The sequence below is a fragment of the Maylandia zebra genome, linkage group LG17, assembly GCF_041146795.1.
Source record: "Maylandia zebra isolate NMK-2024a linkage group LG17, Mzebra_GT3a, whole genome shotgun sequence".
In the NCBI taxonomy this organism is placed as follows: Eukaryota; Metazoa; Chordata; class Actinopteri; order Cichliformes; family Cichlidae; genus Maylandia; species Maylandia zebra.
In genome coordinates this window covers 14,744,401-14,770,839 of record NC_135183.1, presented here as the reverse complement: position 1 = coordinate 14,770,839, position 26,439 = coordinate 14,744,401, and the positions used below count along the sequence as shown (strand labels likewise).

Here is a 26,439-nt window from a genome sequence, read left to right as displayed (position 1 = left end):
GGAAAATGCCATTCTAGTGCAGTCATCATAACAGTTCAGATGATTGCACTAGAATGGCATTTAAGCACTTGTTTAATATTTTGAGAGAAATTATTAAAGGCGTTTGCACTTTAGTCACATTCCCTTGACAGTGTTTTGAGGTCTCTCTGTATTTATCTTGATGTTGAGGTAATGTGGAGTTTGCGAGCCTTTGCAAAACCTTCAGCATGGAGTTACTCTGTGGTAGATCAGTTGGTCAGTGTAATCACTTCAGTCATTCTTCCTCATACTGGTACTATGTTCTTCTTGTAACATGTCCAAAGCAGTTTTTCTTTCATTCATTTCTCTCCCTCTTTATTTAACAAACATACCTCTGCTGATTATAGCTCAGAAGGAATTTTAAATTACTTCTGGGCTATAATCACACATGACCTGTGTCATTTAATTAATTAGTCTTGTCTCTCTGTTCACTGAAAAAACCTTTTTCTGAATTTTATAGGTTTTCTGAGTCTTTCTTGGCCATATTTGTGCCGATGTGGGTTCACAGTAGAACAAATCACTGCCAGAATGTGCTCAGTCATCCTAAAGCTGTTCTGCAGTCCTGCAGAGGGTTTCTTGTTTCTTCCTGGAAAGTGTAAGAGAAGAACCTTCTCTCAAAACGATTACTTTTTCTTGCAGGTCTCAACAGAAATGATGGAGGTTAAGTTAACTTCCATGTCCATTAGGAAATGAGGAATCAAATGCTTCGCAACCTTCCTCTTGCCTTCCTCAAGAACTTGATATCTTAAAAAATGTCTTGAGGGAATGTTTTCCCTAGCAGCACTAGTGTTGGGTAATATTATATATTCTTGCCTACTGTCATTAAAAAGTAATCTATGAAGCTTTAGTTAAACTAGAATAAAATTAGGACGATGATCTCCATATGACCAGGAAAACACTGGTTGGAAAATGATTGCACAGAATTTTTGGGCTTTCTAGAACAGATTAGAAGTAGCTGCTTGTCTGCTCCATGAAACGACAAAACACACAAATCAGAGCTATTAAGGTTTGTTAGAGTAGTTTACAGTGCATCTAACACCAGAAAGCATGTCTCATTTTGTCTTATAAAAAGAGGCATACTTGGGGAAATGAGGTACAGTACTAGTGGCATCTATTTTTTTTTAATAATTGTATATTATAAATTTGCTGTAGCACAGTAGTTTGATCCCTGCTTTGCGTACCAAAGAATCAGTGTATTTATCAGAGTGTGAAGCAGAAGATGCTTGTATGAATGTGTGTGATTAGATGAATGAGGCATGTTGTATAAAGTGCTTGTAATGTTCAGGTACAGTAAAAAGGCTCCGTGTGAGAACCGGCCCTCTTTAGAAACAGCCCAGTCTGTGGCAGATAGTCACACCTGACGTGTGGTGCAGTGTGGTATGGGGAAGTCTGTCGCTGGCTTTGGTACAGCACTACACATCTGATGAACAGATTTGTAACAGACAGCAGTAGATTTGAGATTTATCACAGTTTATCACGGCAGCACTATCGCAAACAGATTGCACATGCCAGCTTGACCCAGATTGATCAGAAACTGCCTTATTGCCATTTGTTCCCAGTTTATTTGGCATATCTATGCACCGAAGTCAGCTGGAAAATGGCAAGTGGTCTCAGACCTGGCCCCCATCTTTGAGCTTCCATTTCAAAGGCAGAGAAATTGCAAGTTGATTTCACAGGATCACTAAAATATTTGCATCATTGTCTGCTATGATAGCTGAAGCCCTATATTAGAATCAGCTTTATTGGCCAATCACATTAATACACAAGGTGTTGACTCTGTTTGATGTGACTCTCAATGAACATTGATATTCATTACTTCTTTGTTTGGTTAAAGTAAACACCATTTAGCTAAGATTGGATGGTTTCTGTGTTACTTGCAAATCAAAAGATTTCCCACAATCATCTTCACAATTCGCATTATCTTCCAGGATAAACCCTCGTCTCACATGAACAACTTCCATTAATGAGCAACGTGGGAACTACTGATGTATATTTCATCTTTTCCAGGCATTTGAGGCCTGTGAGGCTGCAATTCCAAGTATGATGAGAAAATCATATGAAATGAAATGCATTTTTAGGAATATTTTAAGGAATATTTAGCATCAGCAGTACTGAGAAAGGCTGCTAAAATCGTGACCAAACCCAGAGCATAAGATGTAAACGTGTATTTCTTTAGATCTTTTTTCCTCCTGGCTCTGGTGGTGTATAAAATTGTGCCCAATGTTTGAACTCTTTTCTGATCCCAGCCCACCAAAATTGTGGTAAATTTCAACAAACAAACACTCAAAGTATAAAAATGGTTGCTGTAGCAACAACCCCAAAACAACTTTTCCCCCTCCCATTGTTCCTTTCGAATCTTTGACTCTACAGAGCTGATCATTGGTTCCGTGAATATTAGGCTGTTTTTCATTTCCGTCTCTTTGTCCCAGCGTTGTTAAAAAATCCAAAAGAAGCCCATGAGTTTAATTTAAACTCAGATGGTTGTTCTAACTTCTTCCTCAGAGCCCACCATGTTTGTTTAATGAGCAATCTCAACTCTGCTTACCTCACTAGAAACTCAGCAGCACCATCTACTGGCCTGAATAAGCAGTTGATTTTACTTTATTATTCTGGTACTAAAAAATTCTAATTGAATTACAATTTGGCTTCACCCCTCCATGTTAAACTTGCTGTGTTCAAACGTCAGTAACAAGATGGGATAAGGTCAGTTACACACACGCAAGATGACATTTAGAAAAAGTGTTCTTTGTTTGGGGGCTTGCAAAGGAGCTCAGTGGGGGAATCATGTGACACTCATGCTCACTTTTAATTTGTGAGAATCCTCAGTGACCTTAATTTTAACTTCCACTAATAAATTCTGACCCCACCAGACCCCTTAATCTAACTTTTCCAAGTCCAGAGGCAAACACAAAGACCCAGTATAGTTTCTAATGGCATTCTCGTGTCCTGCTGCAGCTTCTATATTAGCTCAGTAATCACTCCAAATGAACCGAACTGTGTGTGCATGTGTTTCACTACGCAGCCAAAGCCAGCTGTGATTGGAGTCATTGTTTATGACTTAGCGATGTGGCTTATGAGCTGCATTTAGCCCGTCGCGCTAAAAGCTTCTCGGAAATGAGAATAGAGACAGAAAGTGGACAGCTGTACCTCACACATGCTCTAATATAGCATCATGAAAGTGTCTCCTGTGTTGACTTTTCTCTTTTAGGTGTTAACGTACGCTCAAAACCTGACCCAAAGAAAAACACCATCTGAAGAGGAGTCGGTTAAAAATAATTTTAGGTTGAATCCATAAAAATTGTAGGACTTTGTAGGAGTTTGGTAAATGTGACAGGAATAAAAAATAAGACTGAGTTTGAAAAGTGGTTAAGCAGTGTTTTCTGTTAAACTGTTTAATTTCTAACATATCCCAGTCATTGTCAGTTATTTTACATAATCTAACACAAGAAAAACCTCACAAAAAAAACAAAGCAAAACACAAAGACAACCCCAAAAGAAAAACCATGTGGAATAAAAGTTTAAACAGGTTAAAAAGCATTAAAACACTCTTTCAAACATTATATTTTCTCCAGATATAATGTTCTCTAGAAATTCTCCCATAATAAGCCAAGCCAAACGGCACAGAAGGAGACGTCAGGCTTTACTCCACTCTTTATCTTCCCACCTCCCTGTTTGACCCCTCCCTCGAGCCTTCTGTTCACCCGTCCCTCTGTAGGCTGTTTGTCGAGGACTCAGTCAGTTCTCTTGGACGGTCTGATCCCAAACAGGCTGAGACTTTTAAGGAACTGAAGGGAGATTAGCAGGGCCGGCTGTACCCGGGGAGGTTCTGGCAGGCACTCTGTTCCTGGGGACGTGCAGGCAGGACACTTCCTCCAAACTTTTGCTATGGCTGAGCGGTAACAGGAGCTGATAACTAAGGAGTTGGTCCTTTTTCTTTTCTGACTTGATGGGACAACACAGAACGTAATGTTCTCTCTGACTTTGGGATTACGTTTTATGCAAGAAGAGAAACAAAAGGATTTCTTTTGTGTTTTTAACAGACTTTGGATTCATCAGAGGAAGACAAAATGAGAAGGAGGAAAGGTCAATTGAGTTTGTGTAACACACACCAAATTTGTTTATCCAGCTCAGATAAATATGTGTGTTGCTTGCACGTAGCTCCACACTCTGTTTGTGTGTGTTTGTGAATTAGCAAGCCCATGCTTGCCGGTGGAAGAGCAGTCTACCCCAGATACCTCATACAGCTGAGTCTCTGTGTGGAGATAAGAGTAGGTGCTGACGTAGCACAGGCTAAGCTCATTCTTTTATACATGAAGGTGCTGTCAGCAGTCTGACCCATGGAAAACTAAACTACATGAGAGTTTCTGGTCCTTTGGAGGAGCTGCTCAGTGGTCAGTATGTATTTGACCGACAGATGAGCTGATACAGGCGGGTGGATTATTAACGATTACAGCTGATTCATTTGTCCCAGTACACAAGATGAAGAGGAGGAGGGAGCGATCAGGAGCCCCGCAACTTCGCCTCCAGTAAGAGTGTGTGTACACGGCATGTTCAAATTTGTGTGTGAAAGCGAATGAAGATTAGGTTCATATCAACACAACAAGAGCTGTATCCCATTTCCTTCTCGTTTATTTGTGCTAAACAGACAGAGGTATTCTTATATACAAGTACCACCTCAAGATCAATAATGTGAATATTGTGATTTATCTGTTTAGTCTCTATTTTAAGAGGAAAATAACAGAAAAGTGCTCATCTTAAGCTTATAGGAATAGGACAAGCTCAGGAACTGATGTTGGGCCACTTCGTACTTCATGGCACGTTCATAATCACTAATAGTGACCAAGTTCCCACAGTCCACAGTACATTTAGCACTTTAAAAAGAGTTAGCAACATTAGCAAACTGCAGGCCAACCAGACGTTTAAGAGGCTTAGCTTTGTCTTTACATTAATTTCAAATAACATCCCCAACAGATGTTTTTATTGTTTACCCACATGCTGTATTCCACAAACTGGACATCATTGGACAAAGTCTCTTCATATATTAAATATTCATATGATCCATTTAAGACAACAAAAAATTGATACCAAAGAAGAGAATTAAAAGCATTGATGATATAAAATATAAAAAATTACATATTGCTTTTGGGAATTGAAAGTTAGTGCATACATGAGTGAGATGTTGATATCAATTTAAACTTTAATATTTTCAAATAAAGACGGAAACTTTGTGTAGGTGACACATCAATGACCCACATACATTCACAGTGCTGAACACACATAGTGTACATACATAGTGTGTCAGTGAAATGGAAACCATGAGGAGCCATGAACACGAGAAGGTATCAGAGTGAGATCCCAGCAGGGAGGGAAATCCTTCACCAGCTTAACAGATTACTGTGACTCTGTGCTTGCACTCTTTCACATGTGTATACAGCCAATGTTGTTTTTTCTTACTTTCTGTGGAGGTTTGAACAAATTATTGAGGCAATGCTGGCCTTTAAGAAGATATATTGTAGCTAACTTCCAGAATAATTAAATATTAATAATAATAATATATTGCAATATTTATATATAATAATTTGCACACTGCTGTTATTTAAAATAAGAAGCACAGACAACCCCCCCCCCCCCCCCCCCCCCCCCCCCAAGCTTTCGAGTTGACTGATATGTTCGTGTTAATATAGAGAAGCAACATGCATCATCTTACACTGCATAATATTCAGTGGTATTTTTCAGCTCATCTCAATCAACTTTATGTGACACTGTCACTACAAACCTTCCAAAAACCTACTGGTCAGACTGCTCCACACTAATATTTGGGACACAGTGTTGTTTTTTCACTGCTGTGCCAGCTGGTGTGACTTAGTTTCCAGGCTAGCATTTGATGATGACTTTGTCTTTAATTCTGCTTCCAAAATTGGTGTGTTAAAAACTATAGAGGCACACCACAGATGGCCTTACAGTATGTTAGGTAAAAACTGCAGATACTAAAATGTGTGCAGCCCTTGACCTCCCAGTAGGTGGTCTCTCCCACTCTGCCCCATCCAGCAGGGGGGAGGGGACGTGGAGATCAACACCAGGTCATTCTGCCCTGCATAGCTGTGACAACTGACAGCTGAATTTAAACCTAAAACAGTGTGTGCTTCTTATCACTACCACTCACTGTAACCCAGTGAGTTAGACAAAACTGATTGAGTCAGACCAATTCTATCCACATTAGTGCTATGACTTAGCTCAGTCTACCAGCTGACCCGGTGCCTCCCTGGGAGTACTTACAGAGCTCTTTGAAGCTGATCCAAGACTGTGTCCAGCCATCTCTGGCTGTGAGAAGTTAGTATGTGAGGCTTTCTACCTGCTGTGAGGGGACATCTGCAGGCAGTCAGACAATATGTTGGGGACACTTAGTAGTGACTTCTGCTCGGGTGGTGTATGTTCAGGCAGTATAATTGTTATACTGTCAGCCGGTTACTGAAAAAAGTATAGTTTCTACACAACCAACAAGTTCGTGGTGTTTAGTTCAGATGAGGAACCCTCCCTAACTGAGAGGGAGCCTGTGTTCTCTTTCAGGCGTCACTCTGTATTTCTCTATGGGAAATACCATCTGGTGTGACCTGAGTGGAAGATCCACTACCAATATGTGTGTATCAGACGGACCTATCACTTCAAGGACACACAGTCTTCAACACCTCCCTTAATAACCCTTGGCCCAACACCAGGCATTATTGCTTTCTTTCCTGTGCAGATCACTAGAGCTCCTCAGTGGTCCTGAACCATTGTAATTTTTTGTTTTTGTTTCAGGATTAATTATTACTTTGTAATTACATTTTTGTTTTGTGACGATATTTTTCCGGTAAGCTGGTGTCAAATTGTTTAAAACTTGAACTTTATCAAGCTAGCACATTAAGTGAGCTTGTGCTCGTGTAGCTATTTGCTTGCTAACCTGAGCATTAGTATTTATGGCTTCTACTGGTGCCAATCATGGTGGTAGCTGGTGCATTACCTTGGCCTCCAGTAACACTGTGAGGAATCTTGTTTCTGACCAGGATGTGTCCTTCAATGTGCGTATTAAACAGATATGTAGGGCTGATTTCTTCCATTTATGCAATATCTCTTAAATTAGAAATGTCCTGTCGTGATGCTGAAAAACTAGTTCATGCATTTGTTAATTCTAGGCTGGACTACTGTAATTCATTATTATTAGGATGTCCTAAAAACTCCCTGAAAAGCTTTCAGTTGATCCCAACTGATGCCGCAAGAGTACTGACAGGGACTAGAAAGAGAAAGCATGTTCACCCATACTGGCTTCTCTTTATTGTGTATCTGCCTTCCAGGGGAAAAAAATGCTGGCTCATAGGTCGACTCAGGAATTGTGGTGATTTCCAGACTCTCAGCAGGTACCAGTCAAAGAAAATCCCCGATCACTCGGGGGAAGATTGAGTGAGATGCTGTGTCCTTGAAGTGATTGGTCTGTCTTTGAAAGATGTGGTGGTAGTTTAGTGTCCATGACTGGTCACACCAGAAGGTGCTTACTATAGTGAGATACCTATCTTGATTGTCAGAGAACTGGGGTTACCCAGGTAAACAAGTGCTATTAGGCCTCATTCACCACCACTGTTATCTTACCATTGAATCAGAATTATTCTACATCCATAGATGCATTCTTGTTATCTGCATGCTGTCACCCAACTATCTCACTACACAGAAACATCTTAAGCTTTATGGAGAATGCAGTGACAGATTTGTAAAAGAAATCTTGAAAAAACAAGTTAAACAAGTAAAAAGCATGATTTAAAATTGATTAAAACAAGCAGACAAACAAACTAATTAACAAACAAACAAACAAAACAGTATATAAAATCAGAACAGTAGAACAGTAGAGTAGTAACCAAAGAAGGTTTTGCTAAACTTTGTTTCAGTGTAGTGTAAAAATTGTCACAGTGTAGCTCCTCTGGTCCAGCTAAAGGCACAGCAGGCAGGGAGTTGATGGTGTTAAACCGCCCAGCGCACACCCACACATCGTCACACATCTCTCCTTGCGTCTTTTTCTCTTCATCTTCCTCCCCTCCCTCCTCTTTTGGCAGAATCTGGTCACCAGCTCAGTTGCGTTGCCACGGCAACAACAGCCTCCTCCAGCACCTGCTTTCCCCCTCTTCCTTTCATCCCTCTGTCATTCAGCCCGCCCTAGTCAACCTCGCCCTCTCCTCTTCGTCCTCCTCTCCCTCTCTCTGTTACTGTGATGGCCCTCTGTCAGCCCCTGTTTACCAGTGGGGAAACCCCTTCCTTTGGAGGTAAGACCCACCCTGCGTGTCATCTCATAACTGTTTGGTCTTTTGGGGTGTGTGTTGTGTTCTCCTTCTTTTTTTGTCCCCATTACTCAGTTTGCCGACCTTTTGTTGGTGTTATAGCTGACAGACCGCTGAGAGCATCCAGCAAACGGCACTAATGAGCTGTGTTCATCTGGTGACACAAGAAAGCACTTACAACACTCTTTTGCTGTTTTTAAAGAGCAACTCACTTTGTTTAGCAGCTTCCAATTGCAGGGTTGTTTGTTTGATCGTTTATAGCTTCTTAATTTTAGTTTAAATCCATCTTTTATGTTGGAAAACAAAAACACTCACACAAACACAACAACACACAATCTTCTGCATTGAATTTGACTTTATGAAATAACCAGACTTGCAAATGTGGTTGACCGCTGGAATTCAAATAAATGAAATCACCTCATCAATATTATAGTTATTGTTAGATATAGAATATTATTATACAAAAATGATAAATGGATTAGGTCTTTTATAGCGCTTTTTCACGCTACCTGACCACTCAAAGCACTTTGAACATTCATCCTTATACACCCTTTCATGCAACTACTTTTTTCTACGTAAGTGTTTTCTTATCGAACATTCTCAGATGAACGAGCAGGATAGAGAGCAGCCCAAAGATATTTGGCATGCAGACTGCAGCAGCCAGGGATCGAACCACCAACCTTCTGACTAGTAGATGACTTGCTCTACCTCCTGAGGTGCACATAACCCGAGTAAATGGAAAAAGATCATTTCTTTTTTTTTTAAGGAAAACAGTTTAGCAGTCCAAAGTGTTTTCTTTCTCCAAAGTTCTCCGATCACACACTGAGATAAAGCAAACTTACCTTGCATTTGCTGAAAAGTATTGGGCCATTTTTCTCTCTACAGTATATGCTCTGACGACAGGGTGACTATTCTCAGTCAATACTCCTAAGGTTGTTTTCCCATATCATATCTAGATTTCTTTTGCAATCAGAGGAGTTGTCTTCTGCTGGCCATTAGGAAGAATACTTGATTGGTCTTTGTTCAGACTTCTGCTCAAGTAGATCGAACCGTCAACGTAACACAGAGACTAGTTTGGGAGAAACACTCATGGTCTTGCCGGGCAATGCTAAAGGGATGAAGACCATTGAATAAACAACATGGCAGAATTGAAAAATAGATATTATATCACCCATACTCATTGGTTAGGCAGGTCATCTACTGTACCACCCAGAACGTCGGTGATTGATCTCCAGCTTTGCCTGTCCATGTATTGAAGTAACCTTGGGCAAGATACTGAACCGAAAGTTGCTCCTGATGTGTTGGAGTGTGTACCTACACAAGTGTTTAGGTATAAATCAAAGTTTTGCATGAATGTGTGTGTGATTTAATCATTTATAGCTTCATGATTTTAGTATAACTGGGTAAATGACACTTGTAGCAGAAAATGCTTTGAGTGCTTAAATTAAGTAGAAAGTGTTTCTTTTCTGCATCAGTCCTGTATTGGTTGCATTCAGATATCTGTCTGTGAGCATCTGTGACCCGATGACAAGTGTGTCTCAGCTGAAACTGAAGTCAGCTGAGCTCCACTTAGAAACACAGGGGTTAGAAGACAGAAGGGAGGAGGCAGCACTGTGCAGCGAGAAAGGATCAGAATAGGGAGAATAAGAAGAGGGAAGGCGGGAGGAGAGACACTAACAGCTCTCACACGCATTTGATGTTGCCGGTGTGGCAGGTGGAAGCCAGCGTCTGTTTGTTGACCGCGTCCTCTGCCGAGTGTCGCCGTGTCAGAGCAATGATTGCACTGCACTAGTGTTAGCATGTCTGAGTCCTTCTGGACGGTGCTCTCCAATTTCTCGCTGCCTGAGAGAAGCATGCTGCGGCGCTCCAAAAGGTACAAACACATCCTTTCTCTTTCATTTCTGGTAGCCTCCATTATCTTACCTTCATTGAGTTTTTTTCCCTCTTTCATATATGCCTTTTTTATTTTCATGCCACTGCCTATGTTTTGCTCCGTTTTCCTCTCTTTTATCGTTCCTCTTCCCTGCATGTCTTAATGCTCAGCAGGAGCAGCTCCAAAATGAAGGTCAGCTAACTGGATGTGTGTTTTGATGTATGAACAGGGTGCTTTTTGAGTATAAGTTATTGTCATTTGGTGCTGGCATCTGCAGTGTGCACGTTTGTTGTCAAATTCTTTTTTTATCCTATGCTCTCGATATGACCATATTTACAGTGACATACCTAAGTGTGATTTGACAACGAGCATCGTGTTCCTTCGTCTGTCGTTCTCTCAGTTGACCCCTCTTCTTCTTCTCTGCTCTCTCCTCTCTGTCAGTCAAAGCAGAAGTAGCTTCTCCAACAGGAACAAGAGGGAGAGACAGGGCTGTACTTATCACTTTGAAGCAGCAATTTTCTTTGCTCCCTGTAATAACAGGGGTAGCAGCTGACACACACACACACACACACACACTCACTCACACACACACACACACACACACACGTGTCACCATGTCCTGTGGTGTGTTGCTCTTTTGTTACCTCCAGAGCAGTGTTTTTAAGGGAGGAATGCTTGTGAAGTGAGACTCCTGCATAGCAACAGGCTCTGTCAGTTTTTGGAGTGGATACAGTCGACAGATGACGTTAAGCTGTAATCAGGCATAACATTCATCATTTGCACTGATTGAAGGTGATCTGAAGGTTTTAAAATAAACTGTGTTCTTTTTTTGTAGCAGCGTTTATCACATTCGGATCAGAAGCATAATACATTTTACTTTTCCATCATTTACAGAAATGTCTACATACAGATTATTTTAAGCTCTCTAAGTTAGCCGTATAGTTTTAACATCATTTCAAATGCAAAATGGTTCTATTTTTGCATTATTGTTTCATTAGCCTGCGCTTAAAACAAAAGTGTGCTTCTTTTGTCAGTTTTAGACTTCAAAAGATTGTAGCTCCACTGTTCTTTGATATCATTTCCTCTTTTATACTTGCTATTTGACATTAAATTGGCACAATGGGAACTGCAGTCAGCTAAAATTGCCTGATAATGTGTAGGTCCATCTTGTGCCAGCAAAACATGGCACAGACACCAGATCCCTGGGCTGTCCTCTGCAGCTGAACCTTCAGGTCTTCTACTGGATTGACCAGTGAAGCTGTGCTGGCTGTGCAAAACTAACCTATAGGAACTGGGAATGGTGATTTAAGGTGAAAATACTATTTCATATTCTCTGAGAAATGCTGTTAGTGTCCACTGTGTATATAGTTGTTTTTAGGTTTACTATGACATGGAAAACTACAGACAACCATCTGCTAGCAAGCAAATTAATCATCTGGAGATTTTTGGTCCAGCAGTTTCTTTGCAACCAATGTCACCCAGTGACTACCAGCAACCTTCAGGAACCACCAACCACATTTTGCCCTAGCAACCGGTGCTTTGTATCCTGTTCAATATGGCAGCTCTTGGGCAAGGTTTTTTTTATTATTATATTTTTGCCTTTAGTGGATAGTGGTACAGTGGAGAGAGTGAGCGAGGGGGAAGACATACACCAAAGGGCCACAGGTTGAACTCAAACCTGGGTCGCCTGCTCACCCAGTGAGCTAAACTGCCACCTGCTCTTGGGCAATGTGCACATGACGTCAAAACCAAAATAGTGCAATAGTTAAGACCTGCCACTAAGTTAATAAATGACTGAATGAACCATTTGACTTGTGTTGTAATTTACTGACTGTTTGAATAGGAACCCCAGAAACACTGGCTGCTTTGTGTTTCATAGTTTCTTTATCTTTACAGTGTTGGTGACGGTGACAGTGATCTAGATGAGTACCTTTAATTTTTCTGATGCCACTCTAATAAAGGTGCTTTATAAAAAAACGTTTCCTCTAAAAACCCTTTTCATTTAAAAGAAAACAAAAGTTTGATGCAACGTTTTTTGTTAGAAACTGTTCACAGTGACACAAGAACAATGCAGAGTTGAATCCTTTCTCATTTGTTAGATCATTAACCCTAAAGCTCTTGCCGCAGGAGCATACACACATGTCACCACACAGTCTGTTATCACTTTGATTTCCTGTGGTGGCTGTAACCCGCAGACAAAGTTATTGTGTGGGCTGTGGGAAATGTGTTTCGCTATAGATCTTATCCACATAAACTTACCTTGTGTGTGTGTGTGTGTGTGTGTGTGGGTACATCTGCCAGTGCAGCTGTTTGTTAGTCTGTCAGCCATGTCAAAACCTGTATGTCTACTTCTATAACTGTGCCTTTTGTGTGTTATAGTGAAAAAGTTTATTGGATCTCAAGGTTTTTGTCATTTTAGAGACATAAAGTAAGCAGACGTGTGTTCAAACATTTACAGATTTGGGAAAACAAAGTGGTGGGCATGTCATAAATCCCCTAAACTCATATTTAAGAAACAAACAAATAAGCCTTTTTTTCCTGTTGCTGTAAATGATATCTTTTAATCACTTTCCACCATACTATTAAATGGGCAGGTGGATCAACTTGGATAAAAACTGCTAAGAGAAAAAAAGGCCATTCTAGCTGTGGTAATGTTGACTGAAGATTCAGCCATAAATCCTTCTTCAGCCAGAGAAGCAATTCAGTCTTGGTGCTGTTACCTGACAGCCTGCTGCTTTGATGATACCAGGTACCCAAAAGCTTACTTATCTACCCACACATACAAACACACACAGAACCACACACACATGGATACACACACTCAGACAGTGTGTCTAGCCTTCAGTCAGTTCTGCATAATGGATGCATGTTTCCCAGCAGGGATCCAAAATGCCTGCAGGAGAAAGAAGGAAGGTAGGTTGGTAGTCTCGGTACTGAAGTTACATTTGTCTATGTGAGTCAGAAATAAACATACAGGAAGCTAATGTTGACAGTGGTTCAACCAACAGCAACTTACTGGAGTTGCTCTTGATTTTTAACTGTACCAGCTTTGTATCCTTTGCGCCTTTGTACCATCATATGTCCTTGGTACCTTGGCTGGTGACCCAAAACTAATGAAGGGAGAAGGAAATACAAAACACAGTCTAATTTCTATTTTAAATTACTTGGCTGCAAATCTCCACTGTCTTATGGTCAGCATAAACTAAATGCATTAAGGTATATATATATTTCAAACTGTCAGTGTTTGACGGCCAATCCATTTATATATGTGAAACATGACTTCCAATCCTTATGTTACTTGAAGTAATTGAACATGAAGTGTATAAGCAGAAGAAAATGATTGGCAGAAGAGTCATAATGATCATAATAACACTTTTATCGCTCATACTATATTCATCTCACTTCAGCAATATAGTAGAAGAGCTTCGATAGATTTCTAAAAGCATCATGTTATAGATTCATTTTATATTCTGGTCAGTAACAGATGAATGAAGCTGACATTGTTTTTAATGGAAACTCCTCTGCCTCAGTAAATTAAGCTCCACTGGAAGGCACCTGCTCACTTCCTCTTTTCCCCAAGCGTTTCTGATGCGTGACTCGGATGGTATTCCATATTGTTGAGACAGTCACTATGATTTGTTCATTAACTTTGTTCACAGCAGCAGACTGAGTGACGGTTGCTGTAAAGAAACCTTTACATGCTGAACAGTTTTTTTTGTTTTAGCGGGACTCTCAGAGCCGCAAGCCATAATTGTCACCCTTCTGTCGTCTCCTGGCGAAGGCGGTTCATTTGTTCCTTTGCTTCTCTTAATCTTCTTCTCTTCGCTTCTCATCCCTTGTTGTTACTCTGAATCTTCTGCTTTCTGGCAGACATTTGTCAAACCAACATCACCTTTTCCACATTTACCTCAAGATTTCCATTTTAAAACTTTACAAATTACCTCAGCAACCATTCCTGATTTCTTTGAAGGCTTGGATGGCATTTACAGATCCAGAAAAATTCTAATACGTCTTTTGTCTCCAGAAGTTGATTCTGGACGTAGCGTAGCGTTTTCAGTGTTTCTACGTCCAGATGAACAGAATCAACTTTTGGAGATTTACTTACCTGGATGATTCAGCATGCATCAAGAAATGTGACTTTTGGTTATAATTTGAATTTTAAATTGAAAATGAATCCAATGATCAGATTTCTTTGACTTTCTTGACCACACCCCTTCTCCCCAGAGGATGGAGCCTATACATTTTGGAGCCTCAATCATCTGTTCTCATTTGCAGCATCAAGACTTCAGCTTAACATTTTTTGATGACAAACCCAATGACCTTTCTTCTAATAGCACCTTAAGGCCATGCAACTGTTTAATTAGCTTCCCTGTTGTTCATTCAATCCATTACTTTAATACTTGAAGTTGTAGTCATTGTTGCAGACTCTGAATTTTGGTCATCAGTTCATCTCTCTCTCTTTCCAGCTGACCCTTTCTGTACATCTCTTCTACTATTTCCTAATGATCACCTGCCTTAGGCCACTTTTTTGTGTAGGCGTTTGTGTTTTCGACGTTTAAATTTCAGGCTTTAGGGGAAAACTTTCAAAAGATCAATGGTGTATATGTGTGTCTTCGTAAGATGAAGATATTCCATGAACACACATCACTGAATCTTTAATTTGGCAGTACATCTGTCATTTATGTTTGTGTGTCGACTACATGCTGCCACAAACTGCTGAAGTGGCACATTTCAGCAGATGGTAGAAGATACATGCATTTGCATACAGAATATCGTATCTACATTACACATAGTATTTTTTGCCATTATGAAATATATTTTTTTAAAATCCCAGATGCGCTTTTTGTTCCCTTTACATAACCTTTACCTAAATATCAATTCTAATATATTAACTCTGAAGCTAGACTAAAGGACTAGGGTAAGATTTACTAAAGTTCCTAAACTTTAGGCGTAGAAATCATAGAACAAAGATTAAGAGCATATCTGACAAGAAAATTTAAAAACATACTTAAGAGAGATTTCAAACTATTTTTTTCTTTGTGGAAAAATGTTTGTTGTGTGATCATTCAGGCGCGTTTAGCCTGTCAAAAACACTGCACTACACAACTGCATAATTACAGCCAGCAGATGTGATGGGCCAATTAACACAGCACACACATGCTGTTACTGTGCCGACACCTGCTGGCATCGAGACAATTTGCCAGGAGAGTCCCAATTTGTCTGTCCATTTGTTCTCTAAAGACATTTTCCTACAATTTAGAATAATATACACACAGCAGGACTGAAAGGAAGTACTTAGCATTTGTCTTCTGTACAGACATAATACAGGACTGCTTGATTTGTACTCAATCAAAGATGAACAAATGCCAACCATTCTGTTTTAACTATTAAGGGTAAATTTATAGTTAAAACTTTTTTTTAAAAAATCTGCTTTTAGCTTTGATGCTGTCAATGAGTCAATAATCAATAATAATGTTTCAATATACGAGCTCTGTCATGATCAAGAACCTTAAAGTTTACGAAAGTAAAATGTTAAAAACTAACCACTGTTTTTATCCACTGCTAAAGTTACAAAACAAAAAAGAAAAGTAAAAGACAGTGTCGTCATAATCTGACACACGCATAGTTTTGAAATAGGTTCCATTCAGAGAGATGCAGTTCAACAGGCTGCTGTGTAGATTGATATAAACCTGCGTCAGCTGCATAGGGAGAGAATAGTAGTAAATGACATAAATCATAATTTTGTTGGTCTTGTGTGTGGGATTAAAATAGCTCCAGGTAATTAGTTATCCTGCAGTATGGAGATCCTTTACAGCCTTTGTGATGCTTTCCATGTTCACAACTCTGCTAGGCTCCACTCGGGCCCCAATCATCAGAAAGCGAGCTCAAGGATACCTTTTTGTTTTTGTTGCTAGTCTGCTTTTTGGACTTGGCCATTGAGAAACTACATTACGACGGGCCAACTGCACATGCATCCCAGTCCTTGTAGAAGAAGTAGAACAAGTATAACTACACTGTCAGTGTCTGCAACTGATTCTTGTTGAGTTTTGCTTTAGATTTCATTATGTGTCTTTAAGTATTTGCGATATTACAGCGTTTTATCATTTTTTAATTTTCATTTTTCATTTTAGTTTTGGTTCATGTCTTCATGTTTAGTTGTTTTAGTTTCCTCAGTGTTGCCTCGTCTGTTCCTCTTTCTGTTGGTGCCTGTCCTTCTGCGTCTGTTATCAGGTTTAGTGTGAGCAGAGTTCAACATACCCCAGCTATCTTTCTGTTATCTGGATTCACTGAACATTGGAAATCAAGATAAGCAGTCATACAAAGCTGCTTATCAACTCGCTAAGTTAACTCTGGGTTTCTCTGCACGTTCACATGGAAGGTGTGGGACATCTGACTACAACTACGTCACCAAATTGAGACACGAGAGAATCTGATGGCTTAAAATCAAGCATTTCATTAAGTTTATATTTAAAATAGAAAATCATTTTGTTTTTTGCTCTTTCAGCTGCAGCCCTGGTAGTACTTAGTGGTCAGAGTAGATCATCAGAATTCAAAGTTATACTTAGTCTACATGCAAATTTAAAATGAAGATCTCTAAGCGCAGTATAGGTGTACTGTTTGAGGACCAGATTTTCTGAGAACCGAGGGAAAAAAAGTCTTCCCATTGAACATTTCTTCAATTTCCGTCCTCTTTGGCACTAAAACAGAATACCCAGACTCAGGAGATATCAATGGAAAGCCCAGGATGTCCTCTATTAAGCACATCAGGACTTAGTAGGGTAGCTCAAATAAGTCAAAAGATATTGACGAAAAACAAATGTCCATTACACAGGACAGAAATGAATAGGCTGGTTCTCAGAAAGGTATATCAAGGCTCAAAAAAATAAACATTTTGTAGATTTTCAGGCAGCACAAATAAAAATCAAGGAATAGAACTGAGTCATAGAATCTCTACTTTTTACTGATGTTCATCAGGGAAATGCAAAGACATTACAGTGTTGAATTACACTCTGAATTACACTCCTACCATCCACGCACGAGGTCTTCCAGTAATAGTGACTGCTGTTTTCCATAAAGTTAATTGGTCAGTAGGTGTTGATTTTGCACCAATTGCTCCCTAACCTGAAAAATAACCTGAGCAGGTTAGGTTTGCAGCAAAAACTACCAAAACAATATACTCCAGCACGAAGTGAGCCACCTTCATTGTAGATAAAATGGGATTGAACATGACGTTACCTGGATAAAAAAACATCCTGCTTTGTAGTCCAGGTCTCTCGTCTCCATTTTGGTTTGGCTGTGAATTCTCTCGGGGTTTTTTTCTTCTGGTTTTTACTTAATGTTTGTCTAGTTGTTCTCACATGTGGCGGTTTTCACGTGTTTCCCATTTTCTTCCCTCTTCCCAGTTAATTCCCTCAGTCGGTCTTGTCCTCCGCCTTGTTCACTCACCTGTTTTCATAACATTGGGCGCCTATCACTATAGCCTGAGTTTAGCTTCCTGTGCTTTGCTAGCTTTTATACTGTTTAGCAATCGTTGTGCAGCATCTTTTGTGAACATACAGCTTTTGGTTCTCTGTCACTCTTAAAGCATGACAGAATAGGTGTAATGCTCATTTTTAAAATATAGTCACTATGTTTGCGTTTTCATTAAAAACAACATGGGCATCTGCCTTCACGTGCATTGTTCTCAACCAGTGTTGTCTGAATGTGAGAGGTGGCTGCTGAGCAAATGTGTCACTTTAGAAAGATATCATATCAGCGTACCTGGATGCCACATCACAGCATCCTCTTCCATCTGTAATTTCCCCTGAGTGAAGCTAGCCCTTCCTAAGTCATTACAGGCACACTTGGCTCGGAGCTTCAGAGTAAACAACAAAGTCGAATAATCTTGTGAGCTTATGTTGGAGGTGTTAGCTGTGAAGACTGCCCCCTCATTTCCTCCTCTTCTCCTTCTGTCTAGGGACAGATGTCACAGCTTTAAAGCAGATTGCTCTTTCCTCGACGAGTGTCTTTGGTACAGCAGTATGTACACATCCGTATGAGCATCTTAGCCCAAAGGGGAGCTGAGGTCTCCTACAGAGTACCATCTAACGATGCCTATCTGTTTTTCCCAGCCCAAACCTTTCAGTCTCTTATTTTGTTAAAACTACATCTTCTGCATAAGATGTAATTCAGCTGAGCGCACCTCACTCTATAAGAGTCGATAAGAGTAAACAAGAACAAATGACTAACTTAGCATTCATAAGAGTATGTGAGGTTATGATGTGCTTTCATAATGTCTGTGACTGGTGATTGTGGCTATGAAATCCCAAGGAACATTTATAGAAGCAAATTCCATGCCAGGAATGTGTCCTTCATTGAAGGTTCTATGAAATCCTTGTACTTATGTAAAGAGTTAATTACCCTGACTTTATTTGTTTCAAATTTGAACTTAGATTAAGCTGAAGTCACTAAATTGCCTTTGTTTTTGTTCTCAGTTGTCGGGCAAGCAACAGGAAGAGCCTGATTGTCACGTCCAGCACTTCGCCCACTTTGCCACGACCACACTCACCTCTGCATGGACACACAGGTAACACACACTCCTTTATATAAACTGCCTTTGATGTTTCAAACTATAGACCTGATATACTCAATACTGTAATATCAACAGTATCCATAGTACCAGTTTCAGTAGTCCAAATCCACTCTCACTGGTAGCATAGCAAAAGTTGCTGAATAAATTATGATGAAAAGGTGATAATTTAGGTGTTGTTTTATTGGAAACTTTGACTCTGCTCAAATGTTGTTGTTCTGCTAAAAGTGTGTAGTAACAGCAGACAAGTTGCATTACATGGAGTCGTGTTGTTTACAATCACACACCAACAAAGCTCAATTAACAGCTCCGGTAGCACACTGAGATCGCACAGTGAGATGTTTGTTTGTGTGAATGAATGCACAGGCTGACATACGGTCAGCTGCCGCAGACAGACTTTTATTTTTAACACTTATTAATAACCATTGTTTTTTATAATGATGCTTTAGCTAATAGTTTGTTGCTGTTGAATATTTAGTACTTTTAATGTTCATCCATTGGTTACTAATTAGTTTGAAATCTGAAATAAAAAAAAATACTTCATTGTTTATTTTCTTTATTGTAAAATTGCTTCAGGGTTTTAACAAAAGCATTTAAATGCCTGGGTAAGTAAAGAAAGTTTTATTTTAAAATGTAATCTTTGTAAATAATAAGCAAATAATATTAGCAAAATGTTCTCCGATTTTAAAGTAATTTTCTCTTATCTGTATAATATGAAACATATTTAGAAAATAAGTATTTTTTGTTAAACAAACCTACTCCTTAAATAAATGTTGCCATTATTATTGATTAGTAAATATTATTATTTGTAATTTAACACCATGTTACTATAATTAAGATGAAATATTTACTTCATCTTAATTATTGTATAGATTGTTACCAATGCATTACTTAGATTTTCACACTTTTAAAACTGACATCATCAAGATATCGTTACAGTAATGCAAGACAGAAGACAGACTGATGGTTGTCTTTGCTGATTGGCTTGAATTCGTATGCATTCCTGCAATATTTGTATAGCTTTTAAAATCACTGAAACATATGCATATATGCTGAGCATGCAGGTGATTATTTTGTTACAATACAATGTTCTTCTGGGAAACCTCGGGTCGAAGGCATTCATGCGAATGTCACTTACCGTTACTCCCACGAACACATTGCTGAAGACGAGGCACAACTCTCATAGGAAGAGCAGTTGCTGATAACAGAAGGATAGTACGTCGCACCACACCTTTGCTGTTCTTTACTATTTTCAAGTTACAAAGAAAAGAGTCTGAAGTGGCTCAGTCTCCAGACACCTTACTTCATAATCTGACTGAGCCTCTGTGAGATCCACTCGCTCTGAAATCCACATAACACAGAGAATAACGTGTCAGCATCCAGTTCCCCAAACCCATCCAACAACTCCCTAAAGATCTTGAATCCATGTCCCAACTGTTTTTGGACAACAGGGGAGTCCCCAATATGGGTGAATTTTGTTTTGTTTTTTTGGATAGTGTATAAATTTTCTGGACTGTATAATCTGAGGGCACTCTGGCACAATTAGCAGTAGTTTCTTGACAGAATTTTGATTGCTTAATCTCATCAGATAAAAAGAAGTCAAGCACCTTGACAATAATTTTGCATAACCACTGATTTGCTGGGTGACTTAGATTTGCCAAATTTGATGAAGTGGAAGCAGCTTCCCAATGATTTTATGTGCTTTAGCCTTTTGTAATGTGCTAGAGCACATAAAATCATTGGGAAGCTGCTTCCACTTCGTCAAATTTGGCAAATTGGTATTGCATTTTCTTGTCTCCCTGTGTAAGGTCAGTGTCTATAACTTTAAGCTGATCTTGCAGCAGGAAATACATCAAGATGAGATTTTGCCTTGATCTTTGACAAACTGACACATTTATAGAAAGAAAAATATTTCACCCTTATCAAATACTCTTGAAATACTCCTGAGAAGAAGCAGGCAAGAGTCACTTCAAAAGGATTCCACCCACCATGCCATCATACGTACGTTCGCTATGAAAAAGTGTGTGTGCTGATATTAGAAGCTGTATGCACACACACCAAATGATTCGATGAAATGTGTGCTAACAAAATGTCTTCTGAACACATCTGACAGGAAGACAAGCGCACAAACCCACCAACCCACACACCCACCCATCCTCTCCTCCACCCTTCGAATGTATAGATGGAAAAGAGATGGAAAAAAGAAAAACTATGATTGATGGTGCCTGAAGGGGACTGAGCGAAGGAATCAAAATATAGACTGAAACAGCAGAATGGAAAAGGATTATTGGTGGCAGTAACTGAATGGGAGGAGAGAGAGCGAGAGCTCAATGAATATGAAAGATGGAAAGATGGTAAAATATTGAGGAGAGAATATTAAGGAGAGGCTGCGTGACACAGAGAAACACTCATTACCATGTTGTGTTTACCTTCACCCGATAGTGGTAGTAGTGTTTCTTTGGGTGGGTGACATCGCCTCAAAATTATATTGGCAATAACAATATTTCGGACAATATGAGAAAAAGTTTTCTTAACATGGTAAAATAAACTTAAATTCCAAAAGAGTTAAATAACAAACAGCAACAAAACCAGCAACAATTTAAATTTTAATAGCGTTTTAAAATTTAGTGCAAATAAATTTTGCAAACATGCTAAATCCAGCTCAGTTAAAGACTTTTTACTGCACAGTGCTGGTTTATACTGTTTAAACAAGTATTGTTTGGTCAGTCAGTCAAATGAAGTTTAAAAGCCACTTTGTAAATGTAAAGTTTATTTTTACTCTTGTAACATTCTTTCTCAGACACTGATCTCAAACCATTTTCTGAAGCCACCAAAATATATATTTAAATATTGATATCCTGATACTGATTTCATAAACTACTCATGAACTATGAAACACAGGCTTAGAGCCAAGCAATCAGCGAGCCTTTGCTACTGATGGGAGCTTTGTCATCCTCCACTCCCCACAGCATAGCACAAGCACTGTTTTATTTTGGCACCAGTCTATTGTGTGACTGGCGACCTTGGTGTCAGTGAATGATCATTTATACAAGAGCTGCTGTTCACCATAAAGTAAATTGCTGTCTTCCCTGAATATCAGCTGAATATCTATAGGTTGTAGTCCTGTGGTTAGTGTATGGTTTCTGTTCTGACTAAAAGGTGCACAGATTCTACTTGTATGCTGAAGCACTGATCTGTTAATCAGATTTTCCTGTATTTCATTATGCTGTGAAATGACACAGGAACAATACTGTGATGGCTGAAGTTAGCAAAAGACAATGGAAAGGGTTGGAAATAAAAGACATGTTGTTTTTGTTTTTGAGAGGGGGTTTTAAACTGTTTTTGGCAGCTCACTGAGAGGATAAAAAAATTCACCATCATCCATCCATCCATCCATCCATCTTCATCCGCTTTATCCGAGGCCGGGTCGCGGGGGCAGCAGCCTAAGCAAAGAGGCCCAGACCTCCCTCTCCCCAGCCACCTCCTCCAGCTTATCCGGGGGAACACCAAGCCGTTCCCAGGCCAGCCGAGAGATATAATCTCTCCAGCGTGTCCTAGGTCTGCCCCGGGGCCTCCTCCCGGTGGGACATGCCTGGAACACCTCACCCAGGAGGCGCCCAGGGGGCATCCTTGTCAGATGCCTGAACCACCTCAGCTGGCTCCTTTCGATGTGGAGTAATTCACCATCATACATTACTTATTTGACATGATGATTTTCTTTTCATAGTTTCATATCTGACTGGATAGATGTCCTACGGGGCATCTGCAGTGCGTAGAAGTGATCTGTGGTTGCCTGTTTGTATTCACAGTGTGGTTTGCTGTTACTAATACTGTACACTTCTTTTGCTCCATTCTTCTATCTTCCCTTCCTCCTCTCCATTTACATCTTCCAGCTGCTACATTGCCATGGTAACTGTGCCACTAGTCCTGCAGTGCTGTCTATGTGTCCTAGACCCTGCGCAGGAATTAAATACCTCTAATTAAACAGCACTAATTAAAGATGCTGTTTTTCATTTTCTGTCCTGTTACACTTTGTTTAGTTTGAATCTGTTTACTTGAATAATGTAAATTTTGGTTTCATATCACATGTGAACACAGCTCCACACTTCCACTGTAACTGTCTAATCCAGGCTGTGATATCTCATTGTAGACACGAACTGATTAATATGAACCACTGGAGGTTAAGCCTTGTCCTTTCATTCCCTTTTCCTCCTTCTCAGTCTCTCGCTCTTGCCATAATCCTGAATTTCATCATAGTTTCAATCACCAAGCCATTTGCTGCTAATCAGATGGAAATTCTTCAGTCTAATATCCTGAGGGTCTGATGAGCACCAATCCTCTCCAAAAAAAAAAAGACTTATTAAATGTTGGAGGTCTGCATGAATCCCTTGTTGCCTCTCTCATGATCTCTTTTTCTCCTCTCTTGATATTTTTGTAATGTTTTAACATCAAGCTTCATTTTCTCTTCTCTTCTCCCCCATTTACTCACACAGAATATCTCCATCTTTTCTATTTGTTTCACTTCACCAGCCCGTAGTTTCCGCTCTCCTGGCTGACAGAAAGCTGTTATTTGGTAAAGGTCAGCTTGTGATTGGCAGCTATACGCTCTGAGTCGAGATGAATACTGTCAAACCACTGCTCATTTTTGCAATTGTAATGAAGGACTGCAAGAAAGATGGCTTTTCTTTTGTTCAGTTTCATGTCACAGACTCAAGGCTAAATATATTTATACATACATATGCATGTATTGCACATTTCTTTTTACCCCTTCCCCAATTATTTTGATTTCCCCACCTCGTCTTCACCGGAGAGGGAGCAGGCAAGTGAAAATGAAGAGCCACAGAGTAGATATCACATTTGCATGTATCTGATATGAAAGCATATGTCTTGGTTTTTGCTAAAGTAGGTCACTGTCACTGCAGTTTACTGCAGGAAACCTAAAAATGTGACAGCAAAGTAGCTTCTATGTATGGTGTGATGAGACTTCTTACTACATGCACTCAGTTATAATTTACATTTCACTTCACTTTTTCTTATTCAGGTGCAAAATTCATGCCACAGTGTTTTTTCATAGATTCCATAGTGATTTTTCTTTGGAAACTATTTGATTGTGGCATAATTATAACTGACTGTGGTGTCAGTTGAGACTGCACGATCAATAGATGGACACATTGCTGCTATTTCACTTTACTGCAGTACATATAAAGACACACATGGGAGATCCACAAAGCATAGACGTGATCTTAGATCAGGTCTGTTTGAGTTTTCAAGTCGGCTCTAATCTCTGTCAAAAAACGTGGAGAGTTCAGTCCAAAATACTTGCGAGCAATCGACTCAGCACTCATGATTTGCATGTTGTGTTGAACATACATTATATGTCAGTAGGGCTGCCACAAACGATTATTTTGATAGTCGACTAGTCACCGATTATTTTTTGCGATTAGTCAACTAATCAGATCATCATCCATTGGAGTAAAACGTATAGCTTATTGCACCAGCAGCATCTGCTCTTATATAACGATCATTAGCTTACAGCTTTAAGTGTTTAAGGTGTGTGCTAACTAAAAATAAAGACAAGATGATAGTTTATTAAATTTTAATGAAATTTGCAGATTGTTTCGGTGAAGTTTAATAAACTCCTTGCTATCTAAAATCTAACGGGACACTGGAGTATATTCTCGAGCATCTCACACTTCTGATAATCAGCTGTCTGCTTGACGTTTATTCAGCTGTGTAAAAACTATAACTTTAATCTCAGCCAAACCGATTTACTCAGGAACAAATAAAATACTAAAAAAAAAAGCCAAACAATAACATTTGTAAGTTATCTAAGTGACTTATGTATGTTTAACCTGAGTAGCGAAAGATGGCGGTGGGTTTGAAAACAATTTGCAGGGAGTCCGGTGCTCTCACGGCTCTAGTGACCTAGCCCCCGGCTAGCTATCGAGCTAATGGGTAACAGACGTCTCCGAAAACGTCGGAGCGCTTTTGAAAATATGTGGTGTCTTGATAAACTGAGCAGATATTTGAGGTTTACACAGCTACATTCTCGCCTGAAAATATGTTAAACGTTTATTTTGTGACCCAGAAAGAATAATAAGAGTAATATTAAAACTAACTAGCTGCCGCCATTGTTGGAAACTGAGCTGGGCTGCGCTATGAATTCTGGGACAGAGCTACTTCTTCTTCTTCGGGGTTTAACGGCAGCTGGCATCCTTGTACATGCAGTGCTGCCATCTTCTGTCTCAGTCCGTTATTACACTCTTAAATCCTGCTACTTATTCCTGCGTCTTTTGTGATCTTACAAAGCTTCAAACGACGCGTCGACTATTAAATCAGTCGTCGACGATTTTGATAGTCGACGTAATCGTGACTAGTCGACAAATCGTGGCAGCCCTATATGTCAGTAAGTCCATTAGCTCATGGACTTATAATTGTGAAGGTGTTAATACACACAAGTATTAAATACATATCAATATATTATTTGGCAAAAACCTGCAGGTGCTGTGAGTGTCTTCCCCATAAAAGAGGATACCACAGGCTGGGAGAGCAAATAGCGAAGGAATGTCTAGTTTTTATGTTTCATGACAATCTGTTCGGTCTTTGGTGATTAAAAAAAGGATTAAAGTGACTTTCTTTTGTGGTGAAAAACTGCGTGACTGCGTGTCCTGTGCGTGCATCTGGTACTCTTGTCATCAACCTATGAGCACAAACACATTCTCGTGCAAAAACGTCTGAGGAGACCTAAACATCCTTTCTAAACACAAACACACCAGTTGACCCATCGCTGATGTGTCTGATTTCTCTTTGCTGAGAGAGATGGATCTTAAATAATGTCCACGCACATATGCACACACAGTTCTAAGTATAGTATAAAATATGAACAGGGAGGATCGGTGCAGTGGGTGAGCCTGCTAACAGCTCCAGGGACAACTCCATGTCCTTTTAAATGCAACTTCAGCAGCATCCTTGCAGCCATACTACATCATGTATAAGACATTTGACACAAGTAAGATGTACACTAACAAGCAATCTGTCTGACTAATAACCTACCTGTTCACTCCAATATGTGCATACATGTTCTGCACAGCCAACTAGACAGACAGAGGTTCCCATCTGACGACAATCAAATGCTCGCATTAATATTTGAGTTTCTGCTCTGTCCAGACATGCTGCGGAGAAAACTGCATAATTGATGTGGAAATGTCCGACTACTTAATCTCTCCTCCTGTTTTTGAGGCAGCCAGCCGTTCCTCTGCTATTCATCTGTGTTCACCCTTTCTTCCTTCAGCCTCATTCTGCTGAATTATTATCAGAGTGCTGTTTCTCCCTGCAGATACTGACCGTGAATATCCATTCCACTGCTTTTGCTCGGTTATGTCAGCATATTTAATTAAAAAATGTCAGCTTTATTAAACAGAGGATCATCTGTGGCTTCTGTGGCAATGGCTGCATTATGAGCTTCACAGTCAATTCAAGCTGTTCTGGAGATATTTGGTGTTCAGTGAAGAGAAATGTTTCCCTTCTGTGTTGAAGTTGAAGCAGAAATTGAGTGTTTGTGTCCCCAGTTTCTCAAACTAAGTTATTGTTTAGCTACTTACACGTGATTTTGTTTGGGGAAGCTGTTTTTTCTTCCCCTTTATCCAGTTAAAAGTAATTAACTCACTGATTGCCAC

General features: G+C 39.7%; 1 protein-coding gene across 11 annotated transcripts in view; it reads left to right on the top strand.

Moving 5' to 3' along the window:
• Nucleotides 1–26,439, top strand: part of mast2 (microtubule associated serine/threonine kinase 2) — a 140,800-nt gene that overhangs the window by 72,914 nt on the left and 41,447 nt on the right. For 7 of the 11 annotated variants that reach the window (XM_076876095.1, XM_076876096.1, XM_012924158.4 and 4 more), the window contains one exon: nt 18,669–18,760. In XM_076876095.1, the coding sequence (XP_076732210.1) occupies nt 18,669–18,760 (92 nt within the window). Of the gene's footprint in view, nt 1–3,739; nt 4,410–4,489; nt 4,545–8,099; nt 8,307–9,829; nt 10,195–18,668; nt 18,761–26,439 lie in introns of those variants that run through there. The other 4 variants (XM_076876097.1, XM_012924160.3, XM_004569357.4 and 1 more) reach the window with 4 other exon arrangements.